Genomic DNA, 24,609 nt, shown 5'->3' with positions numbered 1-24,609 from the left:
ATATGGTAAAAATCCAATGAATAAGAAGATAAAATCCAGAACAGAATAAATCCAAAATGATCCATTGAAAATCCATGGGTAATCCATAATAAATGGAAAAATAGAATTATAGATATCCAGGGTAAATTAAAGTTTCCAGAAAAAAAATCTTATCATGGAGAAGTGAAGTTCCAGTTTTTTTTATAAAATGTTTTTTTTGTTTGTTTGCTTGTTTTTTTGTTTTTTTTTTAAGTAACGAATAAGGCAAATGGAAATGTTGAAGTTAAGATACAAAAGATACTTAAAAAAAAATGTTAAGGAAACTGCTTCTTGGCTTGTAACATTGATGGATCATAAAGGTTTTCGAGAGTAAAGAAAATTTATGAAAAATAAGAGGTTGATGTAGTTTGCTTGAAGCATTGTGTCTAATGTATTTACATGGATAATTTATTGAAGAAAATTACAATGTATGAATGTATAGTATAATAAGCTGGACTTAAAAATGAAACCACACATAATCACCTAATCAAACAAAGAAAGCAGAAACCTTTGCCATCCCACCCTACCCACCCCACAGCATATAGGATTTATCTCCCGTAGAAAAAAAAAATGGATTAACTGCTCCTAAAACAGTAGAAATGGGAAATTATTTTATATTAAATTTATATACAGAAATGAAGGAAGGGGAAAAAAAGTATATAAATTATTCAAAACCAGTTAGACTAATTTATCCCACCTACCATTTTATATTTTAAAATGATTGGGTTTTTTTTTTGGTTTTTGTTTTATTTTATTTTTTTTTTTTTGGTTTTTGTTTTATTTTGGGTTTTTTTTCTGTTTTCTTTCTTTCTGCCGTGTTTATCAGAGTGTTCACATGCAATTGTCGGGGGGTGGGGGTAGAATCTTCTATTTTGGGGTTCACCTACAATAATACGAAAGAAATTCTGCAATCTATTCATTCTAAGGCAGTCTTTGGATTAAGATTTTAGTTTCTTGTACATAAAATGCATTACAATTCAACTTTGAGTTCTCTAACTTCTTTTCTAAACTGGATATGATATTTGAAAGGCATTGCAGCATTTCTTTTTTTTTTTTTTTTGCATTTACTTCAGATTGTTTGGAAACTTAATTTCTGGAGATTTTCAGTGGACTATTCTATTTCCTTGCACAAAATTACATTTAAGTTTCAGTGTTTACGCTTGTGTTTTTAGTATTTATGCTGAAAAAGTGGTGTAAAAAAAAAAAAATGACAAAATGCATATGGTCTTAAAGAGGGAAAAATATTGAACCATTTAAGGCACAAAAAAAGTTCCTTATTTTTAGTCAAATTCAAAAGATTAATTCTTGAATCATCTATGTACGCCATTATTAAAATATTTAAAGCAGTTCAAATTTTTTTATGTGTGTTGCTACTTATGCACACCCGCATCTGCATATAATTACATCCTTTTCTTTCCTCTTGCAATGTATCCACGTGACTCCTCTCTTTATTCCCTGTCCTGTTTTTATAATACCCTACATTTTTTTTTTCCTGACTCCTGGTAGATAAACTAAATAAAAATCTAATTTTAGGTTAATACTTTGTAGCAGAAACAAATAGAACTCTTTTCTTGTGCGTCAGTGCCTCCTCTGACTGTGCGATATGGTACATACTGACCAATCAGAGGCATAGCGCAGGGATCTTCCTTACCCCCTTAAGGAACTATAACTGGACAAGAAAAACTTTTCCTTTTTCCAGCGAGACGTCAAGGAGAGCAGACCTGTTTCCTCACTCTCTCTCTCTCAGCCTACATCGGTATCGACGGTCTCCACTTGAGAATAACTACCAGGCAAAGGCAGACGAGTTCTACCCTAGCTATATCTAAATGGCATCTTGCTTTACTTCAATAAACCTTTTCCTTGCAAGTTTTACGAAGTCATTTGTTCGTTTATTCAGTAGCTTGTGTTGAAATATTTATTTTATTAGGGAGTGCCCGAAAAGCATTAACCTAACTCCCTAAAACTTACCGTTTGTTTTTCACTCTAATAAGGTAACCAAATTTTACAGTAAAAAAAAAAGGGGGAAAAAAAAGAAACTGTGTATCATATTTATTTAGAAAATTCAAAGTTAGTTTTTATCCAGAAGTCTACCTATATTAACAAGCAAAAATAAAGAAGAATCTGTATTATATACATACCCATGATGAAACAAAACTATCGGATTCCAAAAGTCATGTAAATTGATCAAGTAGTTTTATTTTTTTTAAGTGATTAATGGGAATTCGTAGGCATTACAACATAAATGTGAGTACGAATACATATGAAATGGCTTAAATAAGTTTCCAATCTTTTTTCATACGGCCACTTTTATTGATAGTACACACATGAAACTTTAGTCTCCTTCAAAGTAATCGCCTCCGGCTGCAATGCACTTGTTGTACCATTCCAATAACTTCTGAATGGCCACATGGAAGTCCGCTTGTGTGAGCGTGTCAGTGACCCTTGTCACAGCCTCTTTTGTTTCCTCAATTGTCTCATAACGATGGCCTCTAAGGTTTACCTTGAGCTTAAGGAATAACCAAAAGTCATATGGAGCAAAGTCAGGACTATAGAGAGGGTGAGGAATTGTCACAATGGCCATCTTGGTCATGACAATGTCTTTTTTCTGATCTTCTCTGAGCACCCTTGGGGCAAACTTTGTGCAAATTTTCCGCATCTTCAGTTCCTTGCAATTAATTCTGTACAGTTCTCACGCTGGCATCAAACTGCACTTATTGTCTCTATAGAGACAATGGACAATCCTTATCCATGAAATTCTTTATTTGACCAATCAACTCTGGTATTCCGACTTGCTTAATCCTCCCACACTTCTCATCGCAGGCTTTGGGGAGTGTGGAGCCACTCTTTAATTGCTATTGCTCCCAGGTCCATTCTGACCCGGACTGGTAGTACCTGTTAAGGTCCCAACTATGGATTAAATAAAAACAGACTTAAAAAAAAAAAAATATATATTCTATTAAAAAATTTTTCTTCAAAATCACTGGATTCGGCATTAAATAACCTGAAAAGGGTTGATATACCATAATACAAAAACAACCAACCAATAGTTCTCATCATCTCCCACGGACTCCCTGCTTTTTTTTGAGTCTCTTATGTCACTCTGAACCTGATGCTTGATTCATGCAAGATGGGATCAAAGCAGCCTGAAGCATTCCATACATTTCTGTTGTATTTTTCCAAGTTTAAAACAGAATTTGATATTGCATATCGTTCTTCTAAAGTGTCCTCACGTCCAGATTGCATTTTTGAAATTCACCTTCTATGACAATCAGGCTTTAGTAGGGTGTATTCCAATTCCTGTAGCTGTTCATTTGGACCTGAAATCATGAAAATTCGTCAGTCATCTCATAAGATGTATTGCAATGACATGACTAAATTTTTAACAGTCTACCACAATTTTAAATGCATGTACAAAAAAATCTGGAAACTTATTCAAGATAGCTCATATTTCCAAATTAGCAAAACTTCTCGCCATCCAGTTATACTTTCTCCACATCTGAGTTCCCACCCATCTCCATTGTTTTATGCTTATTACATTCAGACTGGTTATCATGGCTCAACCTACCTGTGTGTACACATAGAGAGATAGACTTTTCCATGACTGAAAGTTGTTATTATAAAAGTCTTCCCTTTGTGATGGCGATATATACATTCTGTACTCTGCAAAGAATCATGATATATATATATCATGATATATATATATATATATATATATAATATAATATAATATAAAAAATATAACACGGAAATTACATAATTGTTGATGCAATAATTTATTTCAACCTTATGGTATTTTCAAGCATCTAAACCAGACAGTTACATTTTTGATACTAATTGTCTGGTTTAGATGCTTGAAAATACCATAAGGTTGAAATAAATTATTGCATCGACAATTATGTAATTTCCGTGTTATATTTTTTATCTTATTGCTCTGTTTACCACATTGAGCTCTCATACCCGGATTTCCTCTGGAATTATTCCATTATAACACTATATATATATATATATATATATATATATATATATATACACACACACACACCAACTAATATCTCAATTTTTGACCAGTTACTTACGACTTATGGAAGTGGCGGTTAATGTTTGTATAAAACATGAGATATCATTGCTAATCTAGCCTCATTGATGAGTTGTGATACAGTAAAACAGTCCACCTGTGGATGCATATGCACACCCACATACATATATATATATATATATATATATAAGATAAAGATTACAATTAAATTTACCAAAATGATCCAAGATGGTAAAATTAAAGTATATTATAAATATTAAAGAATTAATATTTATAAAGTTATCTCAGCCAGATGTAAAAGCTCGATAAAACCAAATAGGAGATAGAGCTTATAATACGAGCAAACAGTTAATAAAACATGTTAAAAAACACTTTGAAATGAGTTAAAAACATATTTAATCTGAAAAGGAAACACTAGATAAGTGGATAGTCCTTAATCTGCGGAGTTTCGAAGAAATACTTTCCTTATATAACTACTTCATTTACTCACATAAAATTGCGTATAAAAATTTGTATATAAAAACGACAGACAACCACAAAATTCGCACATAAGCCTGAAGAATCCTAGAGTGGATGAAACGCGGAATATTCAGTATAGCTTAATCGCCATATATATTTTATAACTAACTAACTAACTATATATATATATATATATATATATATATATATATATATATATATATATATATATATATCAACCGGTGTTAATCGTGACACCCTGCACTGATGTTTCCTGAAAGGATGAAACACTAGTGTCTGTAGGTATTTAATAATTATTTTAGTAAATTATTATGTCAGCCCCTTTAAGAAACTCGCTTCTTATCGTTGAGCACTTTTCAGTTAAAGTCGGTCACTTTAGCTTGCATGCGCAGATCATGAAATTATAACGATTAGATCACTCAGACAGGCGTTATGACATTTAAAAATAAATGCTTAAATTTCAACGATATTTCTCACGGTTGACGGTTGCCGGGTTCGAATCTCTCAACCAGCGTTAATTGTGACACCCTGCACTGATGGTTCCCGAAAGGATGAAACACTAGTATCTGTAGGTATTCAATAATTATTATAGTAAATAATTTATATATATATATATATATATATATATATATATATATATATATACGTAAATTGAATAAAATCACAACCTACATGAATAGAAATTCACCTATTTTGGCGTTAAGCTCTTACAGCTGTTTCGTGAAAGGATGGACAATTACCTCTTGTCCATAGAACTGTAAATCTTCCATCCAGTCACTCCTCAGAGACGCTTACAACTATTCCCAACAAGTTTTTCAATCCGTTGTGAACACGTTTATATATATATATATATATATATATATATATATATATATATATATATATATATAATGTAGCTATTAATCTACCAGTCTCTGACCAGTTACTTTTTATGCCTTCTTTTAGTGAACTGCCCCAAGAGTTATACTGTTCGTGGGGATCTTCAGCGGGCTTTGCTTGCTCGCGGTAAGTAATTTAGCACAACACATGACGGGCCCACCTATTTTTGTCTCCGCCCTCACTCTCGCTCCCTTCCAAAAGACATCCATAAGTGGATCTTTACTTCCTTTTTATAGATTATAGCGAACTTTAATCATCACGTATTTCAGCCTCTTCTACATTGCCATTAAATCTGTAAGTTGTTGAGTGAATCTGTGAAAGGTTACACTTTGTCTTCATTTTGGAATTGATATTAAATCTACAAGCCCTTGCACCCCCTCAACGTAAATACCTCTGACAAACCTTACAAAGAGCAAAATCCCACTCCTACGCAGTAGAGATCCTCAGATGCCAGAAAGCCTTCTACTCTAATAGTTTCTTCCCCAGAACTGTTGCACTTTGCAATTCCGTTCTGGGTTTCTGCTTCCCCGACTGTACTGACATGCAGAAGTTCAAGTGTAATGCGAACAAAGTAATTTAGCACAACACATGACGGGCCCACCTTCTATTTTTATCTTTGTCCCCACCCCTTTCCAAAAAGCGTCCATAGTTGAGAGGCAATGTATATCTTTATCCATTCTCCTTCATAGATTTGTATTTGTATTCCCTAATTCTTTTTTTTTTTTTTTTTCTCTCTGGCACAACTTCTCACCACCCCCACCCCCTTTTTTTAGACAAACATATAGTTCTACCTTCAGTGTCGGTGCTATGGGCTTATTTCCCAATCATAATTTCCACGTTAATGTGACCTCATGCTGAGTGACTACCCTTTTTAAACTCCTTTTTGCCTGATCTTTAAGGTTAGGATCAAAGTGTAGTATCTGTTCAAACATCCTCTTCCAATTTCTTTTTCTTTTCTCCCCCATGTAGGTCGCATCCCCACTTAGAGATTGGCCTATTTGTTTTTGGTTCAAAACAAACCGGAAAAGAGTGGGCAAGTTTATTAATTAGAAAGGGTTGGGGAGGGTTAGGGTTAGGGTTACTACCTAGATTTTTTATTCTTTGTTTTTTCCCCACTCCATGATTCTTGTCAATGAAATACTTGTTCATGGACGTATTTATTACTTTCAATAAAAGTTTTGAACGATTTGGGAAATTTTAAGTAGGACAACCCCTGGAGTAAATGTGGTATAATGATGGTTGATAATTAATGTGCCTCTTTGATGTACATATCCCTGACAAACCCGCTTCGCAACAAAATCTCACCCTTTCACTGTCTAGGTCCCTAAATGCCAGAAAGCTTTCTATTCTAATAGTTTCTTCGCTCGAACAGCAAGACTTTGGAATTCCCTTCCTGCTACCTGCTTCCCTGGCTGTACTGATATGCAGAAGTTTAAATGTAGTGTAAACCAGCATCATTTGAATTACTGTTAATACTAACAAAATTGTTGCATATATGTACAGACAAAATAGGACAATAAAATTACAAATGAATAACACCAAACATTAATTTATTAATAATAAATATGCAAAGTAACCATTCAAATGATTGTCTTTGGATCATTCGTCAATATTATTCCAAAAAATATTCTGCATTATTGATTTAAACAAACCAAGAACTATATGGTCCTCCAATTGATGCCTTGAATCGAGAAAAATAAAAATTAGCCCTAAAAGGTGTGTTTTTCATCCTTAAAACACCCTAGGGCTCAAGCCTCAGAATTTTTTTATGTATGTCCATGTGGTCTAGCTTTTGGGTAATTTTCAGCAAAATCCAATGATCGGAAAAAATTCTACGTCCCAGAAAGTGCTATTTTGGGCCATTTTGACTCCTTTTAACTCGATGGGAACGCAACCAGAATTTTTCCACGGTCAAATATTACGTTTCCAGATGTATGTGCATGTGATCTGGCTTTTGAGTAATTTTCAGCAAAATCTAATAGTCGGAAAAGATTCTATGTCCCGGAAAATGCTATTTTGGAACATTTTTACCCCTTTTTTTTTTTTTTGTTTTATCGTTATTTCCATGGCAGGTGCTTGTCTGAACTCCAATCTCTGGTCCCCCCTCGCCAATCTTTCACGAAAAACACCCGTCTAGCTGAATCCACTGTGAAAAATTTCCCTGACTCTATATCTGTGCCTAAATCAAAACGCGGATTCCATGAACAAAGCTTCTTTCTTAGAACTGCACGCCTGTGGAACTCTGTTCCGTCTGCCTTCTTCCCTCCGGACTACAACTTGGATGTCTTCAAGTCCAACGTTAACAAATTCCTAATGAACCGCCCCCTTAATTAAACACTTCATCAAATCTCCACACTAACGTAATGTACTTGCAATAACCCTTATCCCTGAGTGGCTTCCGGGCCTTGATAAGTGGTGGTCACTGTGTAAAAAAAAAAAAAAAAAAAAAAAAACACAATTTTTATCAAAAATCCAAGAATGTTACATTTCCTCCCTTGGGAAGTTGTAACTTCATGTAAAATTTCAGAAAAATGTAATGAGTAATTATTAAGAATTTGGCGAACAAACGGACGAGGGTGAGTTCTAAGGTCCAAATCCGACTAAGTCCCGTTTTAATAATCATAAACTAGTGATAAATTTAACCATTCACATGTATTCATTATAAGCATGTTTCATTAAATGAAATAGTCGTTTTTTGTCTATTAATTCTATTTTTCAATCCTTTCCACATTCTGAATAACTTCTAGCAGGAACTGGCTGATGTAGTCACCATATTTATCATAAGTCCGAGCACTTTCCAATCCTTCAGGATTCATCATCAGGGATAAATTAATCTAACTGGTTTTGAATAATTTATATACTTTTTTCCTTTCCTTCATTTGTTAATTATTTATTTTTTTCATTGGTTAATTATTTTATTTTATCTATTTTTCGCATTTATTTTATTTATTTTTATCCTTTTTTTCCTTGGTTAACATTAATAGCATCCTAAAAGTAAGGAAGGAAAAAAAAAATTTTTTAAACTGTTAAGAGTTGTTGCCCGACTAAAAAAAAAAAAAATGCCACTTTGTTCTTACAAAGGAGGAGGAGAGTAGGATAAATTAGAGGTGGGAGGAGAGAATAAAGAAGAGGAACAAAAATCAGTACAATGTTACCAATAAAGTGAGATGTTAAACTCTCTCTCATACACCTCGGCCTAATATGTCTGACTGTCTAAAAAAAATGGTACTTGTAGAGTTTAGTCAAGACATTAAAAAATGAAAATATCAAAAAATGGTTATATTGCACGTATCCATTATGGAACAAAGTTCTCCGAAAAAAAATTTCACTTAATTTCATCAACTATTTTATTTTTATTTTATTTTATTTTTTTTTTACAGCGAAAAAACCATTTGTTATGATACCGAGCAAAAGGTTTGATTTTTAGGAAGAAAAGCTAGTAATAAAGATGGGGAGGGAGTGTCGGCGCTTTAACTGGAGTTATCTCCCCGTGGCGTTTGTAAACTCCAAACAAAAATTAAGAAAAATTCCAAGATGTCTGCCTTCAACGCGCTCTCATAAAAACGTGTTTTTCCGCTGTAAAATAAAAACTACTTGATCAAATTAAATGAAATTGTTTTTTCGGAGATCTTCAGTCCAAAACGGATATGTACAATATAACATTTTTTCGATATTTTCATTTTTTAATGAATTGATTAAACTGTACAAGTACCCTTAAAACAAATGGGCAACAAAACCACAGTAGAAGTTAAGTTTAACAATCAAGTTTTTAACGCTCTTAAATCTGATATATAAAAGGCTATATGTTTGTCTTCATATTGTCAAACTTGACCTTTTCTGGAACTAAAAGTCACAGAGCAGCGCTAGAGGCCTCAAGTGATTGGATTTTTTTATGGACTGTTCTCTTATAGGTCTTTAGCCGGTTAAAATAGTTTTTAAAGGCGTAAAAAATGAAAAAAAAAATCCTTATACATTTTGTACATTCATCTTAGTTTATTTTTTATTTTTAATCAGTTCATATGCGTGTCACGTTGGTACAGTGGTAACGTCACCAGCTTTTGAGTGCTAAAGTTTCGGTTTCAGTTTCGATTCCAGCTGATGGCTAGAATTGTTTTCAATAAAAGCTTTATAATAAAGCTGGAGTGTTGACACTTTTATCGTTCCACCCTGGTGCAAAAATAATGTCGTTTTTTTTATGTATTCTGATAAAAAAGAACATTATTTTTGCAACAACCTAATATGCATATATATATTCAAGCAAGATTGAACACTCCTCAAGTGCTTTCTATCGGTACATCTGATCGTCATTAGGAGTGTTTGTTGTTAATATTTATTTATAAATTAATAAATTTTAACATAAAGTGTGGCACAAGGCCAAAAAGGGGGCTGGGGGTTAATATGGACCTAACTAACATAGTATTAACTTAACTAGACTCTTTCACCATTATACCAGATTTACTCCATTAAAATCCTGATTAAACCCGAAATGGTAATATATATCCATGGTGTGGGGAGTTGGGAATAAAAGTGTTATATACAAAATATATGACTTATTTATAATGAATAATTAGTCGTTGGTAAAAGAACCCCTCCCCATCTACTAATTGTGGCAGATGTGGGCTTGACCATTACTCCTGATCTTAAATGGAACACGTACATCAAATCTGTTGCCAAGGCCGCTGGAAAAATGGTGGGATCTTTCTATCGATCCAGTAGATATCTCACTGCTGATGCAATTCTTTATCTATATAAGAGCCAGGTACGTCCAAGGATGGAATACTGTTGCCACATCTGGGTAGGAGCTGCTAGAAAGGACTTGTCCTGCCTTGATAGAGTTCAAAATAGACTTCGTAGCCTCGTAGGAGATGTCCTTTTCTCTTCCTTGCAACCTCTATCTCACAGAAGAGATGTTGCGAGTTTGTCTCTGATGTATCGTTATTTTCATGGAAAGTGTTTGACTGAGCTTCAATCTATGGTCCCCCCTCGCCAAACTTTCACAAGAAACACTCGTCTAGCTGTAAACACTATCAATAATTCCCCCCACTCTTTATCTGTGCCTAAACCTAAACGTAGATTCCATGAACAAAGCTTTTTTATTAGAACTGCACGCCTGTGGAATTGTCTTCCGTTTTCCTGCTTTCCGGCTGACTACAATATGGTTGTCTTCAAGTCTAACCTAAATAAGTTCTTGATGAGCCGTTCCATATAAGTTATCAAATTTAACAAATTTTCATTACTAATGATTATTATATTGTCCAATTTCTACTGTACACTCTTTAACCCTTATCCTTGAGTGGCCTCTTGGCCTTGATAATGAGTTGATACCTATGAAAAAAAAAAAAAAGAAAAAGTCCAATGTGAACAAGTTCTAATTGAATCGTCCCCCTAAGTAATCCAAGTTACAAAATTCCCACTGTTTACTATGCTAAAATCACAATGACTAATGTATACCTATTAACCCTTATCCTCGAGTGGCCTCTGGGCCTTGATAAGTGGTGACACCCTTGTAAAAAAAAAAAAAAAAAAAAAAAAATAGTTTTTTTTTTTTTCAGTCAAAAAAGATGTAGTCCCCACAAAAACTGACTTTATTTAAACACTACAAAAGTGAGCCTACATCGCTGATAAAACAGCTGATCTGTCACCTAAATGGGGTTTTCTTTATTGAGGCTTGGTGCATTTATAGTTCTGTTTTATTTATATATTTATTTATTTAAATTTTTTTATTGGGTATAAAGGTTGGTGCAGGATGGGTAGGTGTGAATTATTTTTATTTTTACTTTTGATTTTCTTATTTTAAGTTTTATTTATTTTGGCATTTCTTTATTGTTAATTGTTGAATACGATTTGTATAATTTATATCTATAATATGTTATAACATAATTTATATCTATAATATATTATAAGCGAGATAAGATACTGATAGAATTCAGATGAAAATCCTGATAGATATTACTTGAAGTAATACTTTCAAGGAGATCCTAGCAAAAAAGGAAAACCTCAATATTTTAGAATAGAGCAACATATAACTTTTGTGGTTAAATTTTAAATTCTGAAAAAACAACATATAGAGGCATATATTCGATTTAAGAATTTATTGCTTGACAAAGGAATATATAGAAAGGGTTATTATAACATAATACAACATAATATAAAACAACATAACATAACATATAACAACATAATATAACATAATACAACATAATATATAACATAATATAACATGACATAATACAACAATATATAACATAATATAACATATAACATAACACAATATAACATAAAATAAAACAATTAATATAGAACAACATAATATAACATAATATAAAACAACATAATATAATATAACATAATATAACATAATATAAAACAACATAATATAACATAATATAATATAACATAATATAACATAACATTAATATAACATAACATAACATTAATATAACATAATATAACATAACATTAATATAACATAATATAACATAACATAACATAATATAAAACAACATAATATAACATAATATAATATAATATAACATAGCATTAATATAATATAACATAACATAACATAATATAACATAACATAATATAACATAATATAATATAATATAAAACAACATAATATAATATAATATAACATAATATAATATAATATAACATAACATTAATATAACATAATATAACATAACATTAATATAATATAACATAATATAACATAATATAACATAACATAATATAATATAAAACAACATAATATAACATAACGTAATATAATATAACATAATATAAAACAACATAATATAACATAACATAATATAATATAACATAACATAATATAACATAACATAATATAATATAACATGATATAAAACAACACAATATAACATAACGTAATATAACAATATAAAATAACATAATATAACATATATATTTGTCCCAATATTAAATAAGATTCGTTTAGTAAGGGACTGTAGTTTTTCAATTAGTATAGATTCTAGTAATTTTAGTCGTATTGTGCAATTGTTAAGGTACCATGCACCCACCTTTATAAGCAATAAATAAAATTAAAAATAAATAAAATAGAACCAACTATAAATACACCAAGCCTCAATAAAGAAAAAGAAAATGACAACAGCAATCACTCCTGGCGACGATCGTATGTACCGATAGAAAGCACTTGAGAAGAATATGACCGAACAACAACTACTGGGTGTCATAATATACAACCTGCCAGGCGATATAAAAAGAAGTCCGCTCTGTGAATTGAAAAGTTATCCATCGAAAAAAAGAAGAACTCAGTCATGTTCAATCAGATGTGCTTGAATTAATGACTTGCTGCCAAAATATACAAATATATATATTTTTCCCGATTCAATACAATTAACGATTCCATGCTAAATTCCCGATTCTGACACAATTATCGGTTCTGATTCTTTATAAATCTCTAATTATTTAACTATAAAATCGTTATTTGCCCTGATTATCGTAAAAACACATATGCAGATATTTTCATAAACGTCAAAATACATTTTTAGCTTTACTGGTAATTTAAAATCAATAAATATTTATTATTTTATCATTATTACCAGCAATGGAAGATTTTGCTTTAAACAATATCAAATAAAAAAAAGACAATTAAAAGATTTGTTTTGGCATCGGAAAATAGGCAACAGATTTTTCCGATTCCGATACTCCAAATCTTCCGATTTTTCTGATTCCGATTAATAATCGTCCCAACACTAATGTATATATATATATATATATATATATATATATATATATATATATATATATCTCAAATATCATTCAGTTGTTTTTATTGATTTTTTTTCTTGTTCATTTAAGTCTTGTAATTATTTCTCATTTCAGGCGTACAAAGACGACAACGTCGCGTCTTGGATACTTCCTCTACCTACGTTCGTGGAGAAGAAAACTTAAACGGTTGGAGACCCCGTGGTGACTCCCTTATTATTGAACACCAATGGGAGTTGGAAAAACTTACTCGCCTTGAAATGGTAAACGATCTTGATTTGAATTTATTGTTCAAAGCAACATATTTTTTTATTTGCCCTTATTCATCCCAAACCAGATATATTGCCACTTGGACGTAAGGGTCTACTAATTGGAACCATGTCTACAGAGACACTATGTAGGGAGTTGATCAGCAAGATGTCTGTTCACATTACATTTATATTGCTGCGTGCTAGTGCAGTCAGGGAATCAGGAAACTGCCGATGCAATTCTCTGTGTAAGAGCCAAGTACGTCCTAAAATGGAGTACTGCTTCCATATCTGGTCAGGAGCTGCTTGGCGTGCTCTATCCAGCCTGGATAGAGTTCAGAACCAACTTCAAAATCTAGTAGGTGATGCCCTTTTCTCTTCCCACAGAAGAGACGTTGCAAGCCTGTCTCTGCTCTATAGTTATTATCATGGTGAGTGCTCGTCTGAGCTCCAATCTATGGTACCCCCCCTTGCCAAACTTTCAGACAATATACCCATCTAGCTGAAAACACTATCAGTAATTCCCCCCCACTCTTTATCTGTGCCTAAACCTAAACATAGATTCCATGAACAAAGCTTCTTTTTTAGAACTGTACGCCTGTGGAACTCTCTTCCGTTTGTCTGTTTTCCAGCTGAATACAATATAGTCGTCTTCAAGTTCAACATAAACAACTTCTTGATGAGCCGTTTCCCTTAAGTAATCCAATCCTTGCTAGACTTTCACAAAAACACTTGACTAACTACAACCACTATCTACAATTCTCCCACTCTCTATCTTTGCCTAAATCTGAATGCAGATTTCATGAACAAAGTTTCTTTCCTAAAACTGCCTGCTTGTGAAATACTGTTCTGCTGGCCTGCTTCCTGGCTGACTACAATATAGTAGGCCTCAAGTCCAATGTAAACAAGTTCTTGTTGAAACGTCTCCTTGAATAATTAAGTTCTACCCAACTTACACCAGTAACGATTATTACACTACCACCTTACATTCATGAACCCTTATCCTCGAGTGGCCTCCTGGCCTTGATAAGCAGTGACTTCTGCACTATTCAGTATCACTACAAGCATACACACCAAGTTTCCATTATGGAAGCTTTTCCTGTTGTAGATTTTCCTCACGTTTATAAAATGTTGATTTCTTATGCGGTTAATGTGATTTTCTTGCAGGTTGAGAAGGCACGACACATCCTCTTGCTACGAGAGAAGCTTGGTGAACAGAATAAGACTCAGGAGCTTAGCAAGCTGGATAAAGACGCCTCCAACATGCATGCCAAGGCTAAATCGCAGCGTGCCAAGGAGGAGGAGCTGAAGGAGGATGAAGAAAAAGACCTGCTGACTGATGGGGCTGACAAGAAACTCAAGACTTCATCCTCCGTTGGCGTCATACCAGGGGCATTTGACTTTCACACCAACGGTGATCCAAGCAAAGAACTTACGGCCAAATGTCTCCGACTCATTTTACAAGGACGCTTACCCCTCAGCTCTCAGAATAAGGTCAGTATGTCAACATAGAAAAGCTTGGAAATTATTTAATACAAGCTGTACATACCCGGTGTTGCTAAGTATAAAAATATTGCCGGGCGGAGGGTTTAGTCACATAGTATTTAAGATATCATTAGTTATGCGTACCCCTCTGCTCTCACAATAAGGTCAGTATATGAAAATGAATGTTTCGATTTTAATCTCAACTGATTCATGATACTTTTTCATTTTAAATTTTAATTTAAGCCACTGTCTTCACACAAGCAGTAAGGCCAGGCATATAAAATCAACAGTAGGTTCTTTGATATGACAGGGGCCCATTCGAAATGAACGTTTCTGTTTAGAGTACAATTGAAGCATGATATTTGACGTTTTTTCATATTAAACTTTAATTTAAGCCACTGTCTCCGCACAAGCAGTAAGGCCAGGCATATAAAATCAACAGTAGGTTCTTTGATATGACAGGGGCCCATTCGAAATGAACGTTTCTGTTTAGAGCACAATTGAAGCATGGTAGTTGACTTTTTTTAATTTTAAACTTAAATTAAAGTCATTATCACCGCACAAGCAGTAAGGTCAGACATGTAAAATCATCAGTAGGTTCTTTGATATGACAGGGGCGCATTCGAAATGAATGCTTTTGTTTAGAACACAATTGAAACATGATACTTGACTTTTTTTCATTTTAAACTTTAATTTAAACTATTATTATCACACAAGCAGTAAGGCCAGGTATATAAAATCAACAGTAGGTTCTTTGATATGATATGGGCTCGTTAGAAATGAATGTTTTGGTTAAGAACACAATTGAAGCCTGATACTTGACTTCATGATTTTAAAGTTTAATTTAAGCAATTATATATAAAATTAATAAAGTCAACATTAGGTTCTCTACAGTGCAATGTAGACTACGATATATTGTGGATTAAGTCACTGTGGTCAGGCATGTGAAGCTTCTGCCTGGTGCACTGCGATGTATTCACAACTAGATTAGGCAATCAATCGATTTGGTTGACAAGTGTGCGATTTCAACCGATTGTGACGGCGATAAAAATATGGGAGCGTGAAACATTCATTGCTCCTCATTCGATCCCGGGCAACGTCGAGTCTCCCTGCTAGTGAAAATTAAAATTTAATAAAAGAATTGTTTTTCTTTTCTTTTTCAGCCTAATACTGTAATGAATGAAAGCACGCTGAGTAGTATCTCTGACGAAGATGAGAGTGCAACCACGGGCGGGGACAACGTGATGCAGGCAAGCAGCAGCAGCACTGGACTTAATATGAGCGTACATAGTAGCATTATGAATAGCAGTATGAACAGTAGCACCACATCGGATATCTTCAGGTGAGTGGAACGACGTTTATATTGACAGCGACTGTGAAGTCGTTAAGCAGGTTCGGTTATAATCAGCTAATGTACTTGCTAATTTCCTGCGTAGCGCTACCAGAAGCAGTGAGAAGGCAAATGAGTTCCTTCGTTTTTTTTTTTGTTTTTTTTTATTTTCTCTCACGCATTTATTTCCCCTGTTCATGGTCTCTCTTTTGTTTTATTATATTTTTCCAATCTGTCTTTTTTTTTTTATTATTATTTAATAATCATTGAAAAGTTTTTTCGGTCTTATTTTATTATTATATATATATATATATTATTTTATTATTATTATTGAAATTTTTTTTTTAAGAATTATTGCAATTATTTTTTTTTTTTTTAAGAATTATTGAAATTATTTTTTTTATCTTTTTAAGAATTATTGAAATTATTATTTTTTTAAGAATTATTGAAATTATTATTTTTTTAAGAATTATTGAAATTATTATTTTTATTTTTTTAAGAATTATTGAAATTATTTTTTTTAAGAATCATTGAAATTATTATTTTTAATTTTTTAAGAATTATTGAAATTATTATTTTTTTAAGAGTTATTGAAATTATTATTTTTTTAAGAGTTATTGAAATTATTATTAATTTTTTGAGAATTATTGAAATTATTTTTTTTTAAGAATTATTGAAATTATTCTTTTTTTTAAGAATTATTGAAATTATTCTTTTTTTTAAGAATTATTGAAATTATTATTTTTTAAAGAGTTATTGAAATTATTCTTTTTTAAGAATTATTGAAATTATTTTTTTTAAGAATTATTGAATTTTTTTTTTTTTAAGAATTATTGAAATTATTATTTTTTTTAAGAATTATTGAAATTATTATTTTTTTTAAGAATTATTGAAATTATTATTTTTTTTAAGAATTATTGAAATTATTTTTTTTAAGAATTATTGAAATTATTATTTTTTTTTTTAAGAATTATTGAAATTATAATTTTTTCTTTTTTAGAATTATTGAAAACACTTTTTAAAATCTTTTAAAAACTATTTTTGGAATATTATGTATTGGATTTTTTTTTTACGGTCTTATTATAATTAAGAATTATTGAAATTATTTTTATGGAAACTTTTTTTTTTTAAAGAATTATTGAAAACACTCTAAAATCTTTTAAAACTAATTTGGGAATATTATGTATTGGATATGTTTCTTTTGTTTAAATGATGTTTGAAATTTTGTTATGTTGATTTCAATTTTATTTTTATACTTTCATAAACACATTTATTATATAAATTCAAATAAAAAAACTTATCTTTTAAATTTAAAAATGTATTTTTTATAATTTCATAAACATATTTCTTATAAAATTTCAAATAAAGTAAAAACACGTAAAGAGCATGAATTGTACAGCAGTGCATCTCCGATCTCGCTCTTAGGATTTGTATATAACTGGCCATGTAGTTGATGGTCTGCAAAAAAAAAAAAAAAAAAAAAGAAAAGAAAACCAAACCAGTTTTCATCAAACGGAAATGGAATTATGTCATCTTTTCTAGGACGACAATTTTATCGTTCCACCCTGTAAATATTATTAATACAGGGTGGCCACAAAGTCACGCACCAATGCTAATATTTATTTTTTATTAATATAATTTTTTAATTTTATAATTTTTTAACTTTTTTAATTAACATTGGTGTGTGACTTTGTGGCCACCCTGTATAAGAATGAATGTCTATTCCCTGCAGCAACAGCAGACAATCTGAAATATTGTTGTATTTGATAATACTTGTATAACAGTTTTGGAACAAGTCTATTTCAGGTAAAAACACTGCTATGTACTTGTCATGTCAAAATTACTATAAATTCCAAAAATTGCGAAAAATAATCCAGTGTTAGATATATTTTTCAGGGAAAAAAGAAATTATAGACTCACTAGCAGTCAGAATTTTTCTATTTTTTCAATGGCAGATTTCAACAAAAGCAAATTTTACTACTCTATCATTTTTCGTAATTTTTGGAGTTTATACTAATTTCTACATGGCAGGTAAGTACGTGATAGTGTTTTTTACCTGGAATGTATTTGTTTAAAATCTTGTTATAAGTACAAAAAAAATATCCTAATTTGTGACTTCCCCAATTTGCCTTGTAGATAAATTCCTGGATATGTCCCTGTTAGCAATATTCGTTCTCACCAATTTTTTTTTTTTTTTTTATAATGAAAATTCCACAATTGTTTGTCTTATTTTATATACAGTGCATCAATACCGACAGAAGCACAACAGGCTGGACATTCGGACAAGTGGCAAGTGTCTTTTCCGCCCCCAACCTTAATTTATCTTGCTAGATATCAGCCCTCTTTTCTTTTTTTCCTTCTTTCTTTCCTTAGCAAAGTTTTCACAACTGCATGAATGTGTTTAGAATAAGTATTTCATTATTAGTTACAAGTTTTTTTGTTTTTTGTTTTTTTTTTAATATTTGGGCTGTTGTCCCCACCACCACCACAATGAAAAATAGTATTTCTACTTCCACTACATCTCAGCCAATGTGTTTGTCATCTGCAAGTTTGTGTTTTGTAACACAAACAAATAATAAACAAAAATTCTGGTGCAATGTCATACAGACCACATACGTTCTGACTGCTAACACTGCCCATATAGAATCAAATTTGTTAATTGGATTATCTCCCCTTAGCAGATTGTCTGTTTGGAGTTTTTAACGCTATATGGCTCTGGCAGTCAATAGGTGTTAATTGAGTTCTCTCCCCTTTGCAGATTGTCTGTTTGGAGCTTCTACAGCTGTATGGTTCTGGCAATCAATAGTTTATCCTTTAAAAATACATTATGAAGAACAGTCTTATAATACTGTTTTCTTGACATACAATAATGGTAAAGGCATTTTTTGTCTTAAAAAAACAAAAAAAAACAAAACTTTATTACAAGTTAACTGTGTTCATTCCCAACTAGAACATAAAATAGGCTTATAACCTCCAATTCTTTCTCCATTCAGTTTCTGCTTTCTAACTTAGAAATATCTTGTGTTCTAAAACACCTCCACATCACATGACCAATCTAACAAACTATAGGTGTGTCAAAACTCATGCTTAACATTTAAAAGGTCAAAGAAACGGTTAAGAAACGATCTTTTAGGACTTTTTTTGCATTGACAAACTCAACCTCGTTGTTGAGTTATCTTCCCTTTGCAGATTTGTTTGGAGTTTCTACAACTATATCGCTCTGGCAGTCAATAGTTGAGTTATCTCCCCTTTGCAGATTGGTTGTTTAGAGTTTCTTTTCTATTATTAAAAATTCACTATTGTAACTCCCACCCCGCACCCCTTGTTAAATGCACAAGATGACATAAGTATTTCTAAACAAAATTTAATATTGCCAGCTGTCACTGGACACCAATCATGGTGTCATACAAGCTTGAGTTATATTTACGTCAGTTGAGGATACATCCTCAACACAGTTCTACAGAGTTTGGGCCATTTTTGAGAAGAGAATCATCTTGCATCTGTTGGGCTGAGGTGTGGTTGTGGAAAGTCCTAGGTGGTCCATCCTTTCAGGTTGTTGTTTCTCATCTTCAGGATTGAGCAAGTTTATTGTTTACTGCCAGAGAATGCTGACGGAACTACCTAGGAAATTTTTGAAAGGTCTGAATGCTCTTTCTTTAGGGATGCTGGCTTGACTCTTCTCATCTCTGACTTTGTGTCACATCATCCTGCATTGGGAATAAAGCAAATACCTGCAATTATATTTAAGTATAGGTAATCCATCATCATATATAGGCTGGTTTGAAAACACACTCGCTGAAATGTAGCAGAAATAGAAATATTGTTGATGTTGATGAAGACATCTGTCTAAAAGAACGGGGGGGGGGGCATAATTCAGCATCGAAACTCTGCATCTTAAGAAGCACGCTTCTTCTATCAACCTTCTTTTTTTTTTTGGTATTTCTTGAAAGACCTACTCAAATGAAATATGGCAATTTCAAATAAATCAATAGGAAAACTCTTACGTATCAGGCGAAACTATTTTTGTACATTAAAAATTATGGAAAATTATCATAATTTTGTTTCCTCTTGACAGGGACTTCATTTCTACATCAATAGCTCTTGATATAGGAAAGGCCTTTGATAAGGTTCGATATAAAGATCTGCTTCACAATCCAAGTAGCTATGGAATATATCTCATGATTTTATTGTTGGAATCATTTGCGATGAGTAATTTATATATTTATTTGTCGACTGTTATCCTCAACATCTTCGTAGTTGTTCTTTCACATTTCGGCCAATTATTCCACTGGCTTTTGTGAGGTCGTTAACCGCAACGAGATAGGAATGCTGAGTTTCTTAACTGTATCCTCAGTAATTACTGCCTTCCATAGTTGTCGTCTCATCATGTTTTTGGCCAACTAATCCTCTGACCGGCTTTGGATAAGATTGAAACTGCTATCTTCAGACAAGGCTCACCTGGAACCGTATTTCTATCCCATCACAGTTAACTACCTGACAAAGGTCAGAAGAATAATCGTCCGAAACGTTGTGATGCAACAACTATGAAGATGAGGATAACAGTCCGCAAATAAAGAAATATATCTTCTCAGTGATCAAATCCTTTTGATAAAAACTATAAATTGTGAAAAAAAAAAAAATTTGGTGCTTATATAGATGTGACACAGGTGAAAATCACAGTTTCAAATAAATTACAGAAAAACTCAGGACTTGTACAGTTTAATCAAGACATTAAAAAATGAAAATATCGGAAAAAAAAAAAAAAGCTTATATTGTACGTATCTGTTATGGAATGAAGTTTTCCGAAAAAAAAAAATTTCACTTAATTTCATCAAGTAGATTTTTTTTTTTTTTTTTTTTTTACAGCAAAAAAACAATTTGTTATGATACTGAGCAAAAGGTTCGATATTTAGGCAGAAAAGCTTGTATTAAAGATGGGGAGGGAGTGTTGCCGCTTTAAGCTGAGTTATCTCCCTGTGGCGTGTTAAAAAAATTTCAAAGATGGCTGACTTCAACGCGTTGTCATAAAAACGTGTTTTTCTCTGTGCCTTCTATAAATTACCTTTACATGAGCACTAAACAATGTTTCAATCAAACTACATCAAGCTCTGGAAAGAAGGGAAGCTTAAAAATAAAAGTGCTTTTTCAAGCTTAATTTTGAGATTGTTTTCATGTCATACATCAATCCAAAATATTCCATAAAAGATTATTAGATTAAAAATGTTCCAGTGTAGCAAAAATCATTTGTATACAACAAACACAAAAGGGAGATAATCTTCTACAATGCACTGGTTTAAAGACACATCATAAAAATATGAGTCAAAAATGTTTTAAAGACGCATCATAAAAATATGAGTCAAAAATGTTTTAAAGACATCATAAAAATATGAGTCAAAAATGTTTTAAAGACACATCATAAAAATATGAGTCAAAAATGTTGTAAAGACACATCATAAAATATGGTTTAAAGACATCATAAAATGTAAGAAAACAAGGCTAATAGCCATTAGTCGCGTGCTCTCGTGTAATGAATGAATGCGTGAATGTAGGATTGACATGAAATTCTTAAAGATAAACTAAAATGACCGAAAAATGGGCTGAAATGACTTAAATAAATAAAAAGTAAATGACTTTAATGAACTTAAGGATGAATTGAATGACCTTAAGAATGACTTAAATGCTTAAAAGATAACTGGAATCCTTCAAAAACAACTTGAATGATCTGGAGAATGACTTGAATGGCTTTGAGACTGACTGGTTGTAAAGTGGGTGATCATTTTACATTAAATTAATGCAGAAAAGTGATCCCCCACTTTATATCACAAAGTTACAAACATAAGTACAGCATGTAGTAAGAACAAATACTACACTTTGATCTGGGTCAAAAGGCCAAGAAAAACTGAAAAAGCTAAGAACAGCATCTTTGAACAGACCTTTGATCTTAACCAAAAAGGCCAAGCACAAAAGTGTTATGGACAGACCAACCGACAGACCGACCAACCAACGGAGTGACTTATAGAGTCGCTTGCACATGACTAAAAATGGTTTGAAGATACATCATAAAAATATAAGTAAAAAATGGAATAAAGACACATCATAAAAATATAAGTAAAAAACGGTTTAAAGACACATCATAAAATATAAGTAAAAAATGGAATAAAGATACATCATAAAAATATAAGTAAAAAACGGTTTAAAGACACATCATAAAATATAAGTAAAAAATGGAATAAAGACACATCATAAAAATATAAGTAAAAAACGGTTTAAAGACACATCATAAAATATAAGTAAAAAATGGAATAAAGATACATCATAAAATATAAGTAAAAAATGGAATAAAGATACATCATAAAATATAAGTAAAAAATGGAATAAAGACACATCATAAAAATATAAGTAAAAAACGGTTTAAAGACACATCATAAAATATAAGTAAAAAATGGAATAAAGATACATCATAAAATATAAGTAAAAAATGGAATAAAGATACATCATAAAATATAAGTAAAAAATGGAATAAAGATACATCATAAAATATAAATAAAAAATGGAATAAAGACATATCATAAAAATATAAGTAAAAAATGGAATAAAGACACATCATAAAAATATAAGTAAAAAATGGAATAAAGACACATCATAAAAATATAAGTAAAAAATGGAATAAAGATACATCATAAAATATAAATAAAAAATGGAATAAAGACATATCATAAAAATATAAGTAAAAAATGGAATAAAGACACATCATAAAAATATAAGTAAAAAATGGAATAAAAACACATCATAAAAATATAAGTAAAAAATGGAATAAAAACACATCATAAAAATATAAGTAAAAAATGGAATAAAGACACATCATAAAAATATAAGTAAAAAATGGAATAAAAACACATCATAAAAATATAAGTAAAAAATGGAATAAAAACACATCATAAAAATATAAGTAAAAAATGGAATAAAGACACATAAAAATATAAGTAAAAAATGGAATAAAAACACATCATAAAAATATAAGTAAAAAATGGAATAAAAACACATCATAAAAATATAAGTAAAAAATGGAATAAAAACACATCATAAAAATATAAGTAAAAAATGGAATAAAGACACATCATAAAAATATAAGTAAAAAATATTTTAAAGACACATGGAAATATAATAAAAAATTAATTTTAATCATTTTTAAAATTCTATCAGGTAACTTTCCATAATTTTTGGTGTAGAAACTATTCTTTGACTGAATCATAAGTACATCAAATAGTTTTCCCGTTAACTGCCATATTTTACTCGTGTCTGCCTTTCAAAAGAAATTTTCTTTTCCTCTCTTTTTTTATCTCTCCTCTTTCTTTTTTTTAATTTTAGATAATCGTTTTCGTGCAGATTGTAAATATTTAGTCCGTAGTGTTATTTCTTTTATTTGAAGTGAATTCCTTTATGGATTGAAAACCTAAATCGGTAATTTCTTCATTGCATTTAGGTACACTTAGTCAGAATAGCAAATATCATGTAATTGTAAGAATAGACTTTGCATGTAGGTTTTGCTATTCTTTTATGAGTATGTTTCAGTCAACTAGTTAGAAATAACTAGAGGTATCATCAGATGATGTTGCTTTTACAAAAGTCCAGTCTTTAATGGATATTGGAGAACGTTCACAAAAGTTATAGTCCAGAGAGCAATCATATGATATTAAAAAAAATATCATTAAAAATTAAGATAACCGCGCTTTATTATTGAAGAATAAAAAAATATACACAATAATACATTGAGCGAATAAAAAAATATGGGACAATTCCGATATTTTTCCCAGTTCCGTATTAAATTCCCTGATTCCAGTCAGGTTATTGATTTCAATTCTTTATCTAACTCTCTGACTACTTTCTAACTATTAACTATAAAACAGTTATATATTTATTCCAAATTACCATAAAAACACATGTTAAATATACAGATATTTTCTCAAACATAACAAGACTCTTGTGGGTGGGGGTGATCTGTAGACTTAAGGTTTATTAAAATTTAAAATCGTAAAATGTAAATTGTATAACGATTTTTTCCATTTTGGCGCCATTTTTTACCCTTTTAAAAACAATTTTAGCCAGCTAAAGACCCATAAAAGAATGGCCCATAAACAATCTAATCATTTGAGGCCCCTTGTGCCACTCTACGACTTAGTTTCGGAGGAGGTAAAGTTTGAAAATATAGAAACAGACAGGTAGACAGACGTTTGTGTGTGTGTGAGTGGTCCTACTTAACCAAAACAGCAAACTAAACAATTTCCTTAAAACAACAAAAATAATAAAAAGCAAACGCCAACCCAAAAACCTAAAACGCATTCTTACCTCATCCAAACTCAATCAAGACGCAACAAAAGGAGTCA

At 31.3% G+C, this 24,609-nt stretch overlaps 1 protein-coding gene across 50 annotated transcripts in view; it reads left to right on the top strand.

The window, feature by feature from the left end:
- The window catches only part of LOC145269265 (kinesin-like protein unc-104), a 649,720-nt gene that overhangs the window by 601,884 nt on the left and 23,227 nt on the right, over positions 1-24,609 (top strand). For 38 of the 50 annotated variants that reach the window (XM_080124920.1, XM_080124904.1, XM_080124897.1 and 35 more), the window contains 4 exons: positions 13,280-13,425; positions 14,578-14,904; positions 16,059-16,237; positions 18,467-18,514. In XM_080124920.1, coding sequence (XP_079981046.1) covers positions 13,280-13,425; positions 14,578-14,904; positions 16,059-16,237; positions 18,467-18,514 — 700 coding nt within the window. The remainder of the gene's footprint in view (positions 1-13,279; positions 13,426-14,577; positions 14,905-16,058; positions 16,238-18,466; positions 18,515-24,609) is intronic. The other 12 variants (XM_080124942.1, XM_080124940.1, XM_080124919.1 and 9 more) reach the window with 1 other exon arrangement.

Source organism: Euprymna scolopes, chromosome 45, assembly GCF_053919585.1.
Source record: "Euprymna scolopes isolate OS-2025 chromosome 45, ASM5391958v1, whole genome shotgun sequence".
Lineage (NCBI taxonomy): Eukaryota > Metazoa > Mollusca > Cephalopoda > Sepiida > Sepiolidae > Euprymna > Euprymna scolopes.
This window is presented reverse-complemented; position numbering and strand designations above follow the sequence as displayed.